Raw genomic sequence first — 8,261 nt, 5'->3', positions numbered from 1 at the left:
GAGTAAAATTCAATTTTCATTATAGGACTGTATTGGAGCCATGGATGGCACACATGTAATGCTTCAGTTCCACGTGAATTTGCCGATAGGTATCGGAATCGCAAAGGATCGATGTCACAGAATGTAATGATGTATGCGACTTTAAGATGATGTTCACTTATGTCATTACTGGATGGGAAGGATCTGCGCATGATTCAAGTGTTTTAAATTCAATTATTAATGATCCTAATTATGGATTCCCACATCCTCTACCAGGTATAAGTATTTTCTTGACATATTCTAGCGTATTACCTCCACTGTTGAGACTTTGTAATTCAAATAAAATGTCTGATATTATTATAGGGAAATACTATTTGGTTGATGCGGGTTATCCAAATAGAGATGGGTTCCTCGCCCCTCATAGGCGAGTGGCTACCATATTTCTGATTATCGCCATAACCGAAGGGGGCCACAGAGTTGTTTAACTACAGACATGCTTCACTCCGCAATGTTATCGAGAGAACCTTTGTGTTTTGAAAAAACGGTTCCGTATTCTATGGAAGAACAATTACCGTTGGACAACAAGGGAAGATTGTTATGGCATGTTGTGTACTTCATAATTTTATCAGAATGTACAATATGGACGACCGTATCTTCGAATAAACCAATAATAGTACGGGTAATGAGCAATATATTGTGGTCGTCAAAACGGGGCAGAATATGGGCGAAATGAGAAGGACCGAGTCAACCGCAATAGGTATTGTAGACAACATGACGATTGTCGGGATAACATAATTATGCACTGTGGGACACAGTGGACCATGTCGTAGTTGTTAATGGAGTATACGTGTAATAATGATTGAAGGGTTGATAGTTAGTACTTTTGTTATATATGTATTAATTTGATGTTTTTAAACAGTTGTATTAGCACTTGAAATTAATATGAGTTTTTGTTTTTTAATATCTACGGTGACAAATTACCAATAAAATATTGTATTATTAAAATATAATTTGATAAGTTATATATATATATACATTATTTCAAACAAAATATTATATAATAAATCATTATAAAAATATATTAATCAAATATTCAACACAATCAAGATCAAAATACTCAACCAAATACATATTCTATAAATCTTATTCTCGTAATTATAACCCTTCTAACTATCCAATCCTATCCCTAAAATCTTATCCAAAATAATGAATTAAACCACCACCTATTCATTAATTTTTCCCCTCCTTCAGAGCCCATGCACTCATAGGTCAAAATAAAAATGGTTATTGCTTTTCAATGGCCGCAAGTAATTATTTATTCTTTCAAAATCAAAGTTAAAGACTGTTAATTTATTATATTTAAATTCCAAATTCTTCAAGTCTAATCAAGTTTCACTTCTAGGGTTGTCTTTGAAAACTACATTGAAATGAATTTAATATACAAAAATTAAATCACAAGCTTTGTTTTTACGCCCAACTGTTCTTAGGTAAAAGATAATATAAATAATTTTTTAATTTAATTCTTTATTTTTATTTCGATAATCATTATTTTGGATTTTGTCCAATTTGAGGATTAAAAAATAAGAGAAAATTTACCCTAAAAATTAATGAGAAGTTTTGTCAAATAATCGTGTCATTGATAAGTAACTCACTAAAACATCAATCAAAGATATAATTTAAAATAAAAGTTTAAATATTATTTACAAAATAGGTTATATAATCCCTTGACGTATATAATAATACCAAAAATCCTTCTATAGTTATAAAAATAACAAAATCTCCTATCGTTAAGCTTTTACTATTAGAATAGAGACAATTGTAAATATTTACACATCATATAGTATAGTAGAGAGATTTAGGCTATTTGCTAAATCCCTAGGGGAAATATATTATTTAATTAAACCTCAGGGGTACCCCTTTAAAAAATGTTTTCCAAAATTATTAGGTGGATTTCCATTACTTTCTTTATTGATATCAGTTACGTCCCCTTTTGACATTCTTGATCTTTTATTGATATATTCTACTCGTTTTAACCTAAGTTTTTCAAAATTAAAATGTTTTAAATGAAATGAATGGTGTTTAATAAATTATCACCCAATATGTTACTAAATGTTTTATCATTTTCATTTAAAACTCGACGACTAACATAAACCAGTGTTACACATAATCGACAATGTATGACTATTGTAGACGATAAAATGTTGTTACACGCAACCAATATAAAGAATTGTTACATGCAATCGACAATATATGACTATGATACAAAAGATTTCGACTAACCCTATTTTACATAGGGTTGAAATTGCTATTAGAACAATGGTAATTACTTTGAATAGAAATCAAACAAATTTATAGAAATTGAAATGCTAATAATTTTCTATGGCTCAAATCTATATCTAGTATCTACCTATTAACATCCATGAGAACTTCCCTAATGACACTAGAGATTTAAACAACCCATGTCTCAAAGGAATTTTTATGTAACAAGTATTAACTGAATGATCGACATTGATAATAAAACAACTGTTAAAATGACATCTAAAACGGTTTCTTTTTTTTTTTCAGACACTAGTCTAGAGATTGCATATGTTTGGTATGCTGTATTGTACTGTATAAGAGCATCGTATAGTATTAAATATAAACATGGTATATATACGGAATAAGGTTTCTAAATTCTTATAGCCTTTCGATAAGCTGTATGAAAGCTATCTGCTATTCAATCCACTTCATCAACCGAGTATAGAAATTTTGATGCACCGGCTTTCTGAAACTTTTGCACCACTCAACTGGAGTCCAGAAAGTTGCAATGACCATAATTCAAAACATATGACAAAGAGTAATACTACACGTCCCAAAACTTATCTCAAAATTCACATCCCAAATGATGTGTCATCTTATTTGGCATTGCCATGTCACTCACTAAATCACCACTTTATTTAGATCTCAACACCACATAAGATTACAAATCATTTGGGATGGTAATTTTGGGATAACTTTGGGATGTATAGTATTATTGTAACAAAATAATTAGAAGAACTAAAATTCTTTGAATCCTCACTATTTCAGAATAAAAGTGGGACAAACTATACGATACCAGACTGGTGATAACAGTTGAATTGATTTGGTTTAAACTTTAAAGAGCATCCAGCTCAACTGGAATTNATGATTTTGGATTTTGTCCAATTTGAGGATTAAAAAATAAGAGAAAATTTGACCCTAATAAATTAATGAGAAGTTTTGTCAAATGATAGTGTCATTGATAAGTAACTCACTACAAATCAAATCAAAGATATAATTTAAAAATAAAAGTTTAAATATTATTTAAAAAATAGGTTATATAATCTCCTTAACGTATAATTAAATACCAAAAATCGTTCTATAGGTATAAAATAACAAAGGTGTTGTTTGTTTTATTATTTTGGATAAGATTTTGAGAATAATATTGAGTAGTTGAATAGGGGAGTTACGAGGTAAAATTTAAAAATTTACAAAAAAACCCCCTAGGTTTGCTAATTTAACTAAACATCTCAATATATAAAAATTTTGTAAAATGACATAAACATACCCACCCACCCACAGTACCAGATTCCGGCCACCATCGTCGAAATCTCGTCGAAAAATTTTGTTACGACGCAAACCGGTCGAATTTGGTGGGTAGGGCGCGATATGACCTCTTTCGGCCAGATCCACCACGGATCTAGCCATCAACGGCCGGAAAAGTCCAGATCTGACGGCCAAGATTTGGCCGTCGTTGACCGTCAACGACGGCTAGATCGGTGAATTACTAGCTATTTCCGGTTGTTTGTAGGCTGTGGTGACAGATTCCAACTATGACCGACAGTGGTTGTCGGAATCTGGCGTTAACTTTTAAACTTTTTTTTTCTGAGGGTATTTATGAAATTAATAAACTTAAAAGGTCTAAAAATAATTAAAAAAATATACTAATATTTCTCAAATAACAAAATAAACAATATTTTGGGAATAGGATTAGAAATATAGGTAAAAATAATGTGTTAAACGCACCCAAAAATTTCCCATCATTAAGTTTTTACCGTTAGAATAAAGACAATTAGGTAAATATTTACACATCATATAGTATAGTGGAGAGATTTACGCTATTTATGAAATCCTAGGGGAAATATATTATTTAATTAAACCTCAGGGGTACCCCTTTAAAAAATGTTTTCCAAAATTATTAGGTGGATTTCCATTGCTTTCTTTATTGATATCAGTTACGTCCCCTTTTGACATTCTTGATCTTTTATTGATATATTCTACTTAATTAACCTAAGTTTTTTCAAAATTAAAATGTTTTAAATGAAATGAATGGTGTTTAATAAATTATCACCCAATATGTTACTAAATGTTTTATCATTTTCATTTAAAACTCGACGACTAACATAAACCAGTGTTACACATAATCGACAATGTATGACTATTGTAGACGATAAAATGTTGTTACACGCAACCAATATAAAGAATTGTTACATGCAATCGACAATATATGACTATGATACAAAAGATTTCGACTAACCCTATTTTACATAGGGTTGAAATTGCTATTAGAACAATGGTAATTACTTTGAATAGAAATCAAACAAATTTATAGAAATTGAAATGCTAATAATTTTCTGTGGCTCAAATCTATATCTAGTATCTACCTATTAACATCCATGAGAACTTCCCTAATGACACTAAAGATTTAGATAACCCATGTCTCAAGGGAATTTTTACGCAACAAGTATTATCCGAATGATCAGACATTGATAATAAAACAACTGCTAAAATGACATCTAAAACGGTTTCTTTTTTTTTTTCAGACACCAATCTAGAGATTGCATATGTTTGGTATGCCGTATTGTACTGTATAAAAGCATCATATAGTATTAAATATAAACATGGTATATATACGGAATAAGGTTTCTAAATTCTTATAGCCTTTCGATAAGCTGTATGAAAGCTATCTGCTATTCAATCCACTTCATCAACCGAGTATAGAAATTTTGATGCACCAACTTTCTGAAACTTTTGCACCACTCAACTGGAGTCCAGAAAGTTGCAATGACCATAATTCAAAACATATGACAAAGAGTAATACTACACGTCCCAAAACTTATCTCAAAATTCACATCCCAAATGAAGTGTCATCTTATTTGGCATTGCCATGTCACTCACTAAATCACCACTTTATTTAGATCTCAACACCACATAAGATTACAAATCATTTGGGATGGTAATTTTGGGATAACTTTGGGATGTATAGTATTATTGTAACAAAATAATTAGAAGAACTAAAATACTTTGAATCCTCACTATTTCAGAATAAAAGTGGGACAAACTATACGATACCAGACTGGTGATAACAGTTGAATTGATTTGGTTTAAACTTTAAAGAGCATCCAGCTCAACTGGAATTTATTACTAGTACTAGTATAGTCCTAGTAATTTTACACTTAAAAGTCTCTCATATACACTAGTATACTTCGAGAAGTATTTCCTTAGCACAAATAATCGAACTTTTTTTCTGAAAGGAATACAATGAATCAAATGTTAGTTTCTATCATATATGTATGATAGATGCATGACCATCGACTGGAATACACTTTTAATTCTTATCAGCTCAAGAATGGGATACTACGACTAGTATTTAGTACAGCTATAAAAATTTATACCTTATCCAATGAGGGTATTTTCCGGATCAAATTCTGTATATCCAACATCAACAAGACAGAGACCATCAGGTGGTGCTGGTGGAGCAGTGGCACGTCTACATGTGGCATCCATCAGCTTCAGCAATGCATCTTCTTCTGCACCTGCAGCTGCTTCCCTTATCGAAGTGGCCACAAGCACCCGTACCATCTTGCGTAGGAAGCGATTTCCCACCAGCTCAACACACATAACTTTCCTTCCTTCCCCATGATCATGTACAGAACAAGGTAATCTGGCTTCTGCAGCTCGTGCGTGGTAGATGAAACACTCTGTTGGTGGACCTATGTTTCTTGAGGCTTTAGTGTCACGCGCAAACACCTTGTAGGATAATAACTTTCCTTCCAATTGCTGTAGGAGCAAATTAACACGTTTTACTTCAAACCTTCTTGGTTTCTTTCCAGTTTCAACAACTCCCTCATCATCAATAAGTTTGTTCTCAACATTTTCATCCTTTCCATTAGAAATTCTATTTGAATAAAAATTGTCAACTTCTACCTCACTGTCACTGGTTTCTTCCTTGTTTTCTCCATCATTGAGAGGAAAAATATACAAATACCGCCTCCATTTGGCAGAGAAATTAGGATGGAATGCACGTGACACCTCAGAAACAGAAACAACCCTGATTTTTCCTGGTGATGCAGAGTTGATTGCATCTACAATATCACGAGGTTTAACATCCTTTCTCCAAGTATAGAAAGAACACGCTTGTTGAAGAGCTGACACCCCTTTGTCCGTGCGGCCAGCAACACTAGCACATCCTTCCAATGGTTTACACTTCTCTTTCAGCAACTTCGCTTTCTTCTCATCAACAAAACTCCCAAGAGATGTTTCCACTAAACCTTGAACAGTGTTCAAACCAGGCTGCTTTTGCCAACCATCAAATGAACCTCCATGATACGAAACAAGTATTTTAAATGTTACTCTTGCCCATCTCCCAGACCGGACTTCAGTTCCATCACTCTCCACTTCAACCTCCAGAATTTCCTTATCATCATGACTAAAACATGCTCTCTCAGTTCCAAACAAGTCCGATAGCAACAAGCGGCCATTAACTATATCAGAATAGAAATCAACAACATGTTGCCAGGGCCTTGCATACATAAAATCGTAGCTTTCCCTGGCAGTCCACCTAGCGAACTTACAAGAGTCAGTATGGTTATAGTGAACATAAACCTTATTTTTTACGTGACTTTGGTTTTCCATCGAATACTTTCGAAACTGTTTACTGACAATCACAGCCGGAAACGATTTTATCATAACCCTTTTGTTGTTTTGCAATTGTAAACTCGCCAAATCTCTACCACTACAACATAGCTGCCAGCCACCGCCACAGAAGAAATCCTTACTTCGAGAAGCAAAATAGCCCAGAATGAATTCTTTTTCTATAAGTCTAACCACATCATGCTTAGTGGGTAGCAAAATGATAAATGCACACACACAAACTTAAAACGCCTACAAGAACAAGAAAAATAAACGCTATCAACGCACATAAAAGTTTTAAAAATATGCAAATTTGAAATTCAAAACAATTTAAATAAAACCAGGCCTATCATATGTTAAATTTCTAAACATTACACTCATGAACATCAACATCTTGAATCCTTTTTCAAGAAAAAACACATATATCACTTTAAATTACATAAACAAATATCCTAAGAAGCTTAAATACATTTAATCAAATAAAATAAAATATAAAGAACTCAAATAAGTTAAATATATTTATTTAATAAACATTCTAGGCCACTAACAAAGAAAATAAATCATATGCAAAAAGGGCTTATTGAAACTAAATTAAGAAAATAAAAAAAAATAAAAAACTTAAAACAAAAAAAAAAAAAAATACAATAATTCTATTAACTTTATATCTTAATTAATAAGTAGCACTTTAAATTTATTTATTTCAAAAATTAAAAAGTGATTTTTACTTATTTCAGCATACTTAATAGATATAAATCCCAGAGAAACTAAATCAAAAGTGAAAAATAAAAGAAGCGTGTCTGTTTTTTTGTAGAAATAAAAGCCTAATCCTTTGTTTGGAAGCCGAGAAACTTTGGAAAAGGAAAATTTATACGTGCTTATGTAAAATGCATACAGTTGGACAGAGCGAGGTACCTTTTAATCATGAATTGCCGGTGGTGTCGCCGCCGTAAGGGGTTACTGCGTAAGCACTTTGAGAGTTTTTTTGAAGTTCAAAAAGGAAAGGGTTTTTTTTGTACTGATTGTAAGTGGGGGAGAAGGAAACTCTGGTAGACCCCTGAATTTTAAAACGTTACATTTACATCTCAAAAACGGTGTGATGCTCAAAAGAACCGATTGGAATTAGAACCGGCGGGTATCCGAGGTTTGGTTCCTTTTCCTACCCGGAATGGGCCATCAACGAGTAGGTTCTAATATAAAATAAAAGTAAAGAGTAAGAGGGTTAATAAAAACTTTTGTAAAAAAATACTTGAATACATTTATATTTATATTTCATAGTATTTAAAGTAAGTTGGTTTAACTTTTGAGAATCTATTATTACAAAATAATAGAGTTTATAATTTTGAATTTATAATTTCTAATTTTTTTTTGTTAAT

At 32.0% G+C, this 8,261-nt stretch overlaps 1 protein-coding gene across 2 annotated transcripts; it reads right to left on the bottom strand.

Annotated features, from left to right (window-relative positions):
- Positions 1-5,301: 5,301 nt before the first annotated feature.
- LOC116144679 (tRNA pseudouridine synthase A) lies at positions 5,302-7,860 on the bottom strand. 2 transcript variants are annotated; one of them, XM_031430149.1, is made up of 2 exons: positions 7,801-7,854; positions 5,302-7,033 (listed from the first exon to the last, which is right to left on the bottom strand). In XM_031430149.1, exons 1-2 carry the CDS (start codon positions 7,809-7,811, stop codon positions 5,653-5,655), a joined length of 1,392 nt encoding a protein of 463 aa, XP_031286009.1. In that variant the 5' UTR covers positions 7,812-7,854; the 3' UTR covers positions 5,302-5,652. The 2 variants fall into 2 exon arrangements, with proteins under 2 accessions (XP_031286009.1, XP_031286064.1); XM_031430204.1 differs by having other exon boundaries at positions 5,303-7,140; positions 7,801-7,860.
- Between the last annotated feature and the right edge of the window lie 401 nt (positions 7,861-8,261).

The sequence above is a fragment of the Pistacia vera genome, unplaced genomic scaffold, assembly GCF_008641045.1.
Source record: "Pistacia vera cultivar Batoury unplaced genomic scaffold, PisVer_v2 Contig1007, whole genome shotgun sequence".
In the NCBI taxonomy this organism is placed as follows: Eukaryota; Viridiplantae; Streptophyta; class Magnoliopsida; order Sapindales; family Anacardiaceae; genus Pistacia; species Pistacia vera.
This window is presented reverse-complemented; position numbering and strand designations above follow the sequence as displayed.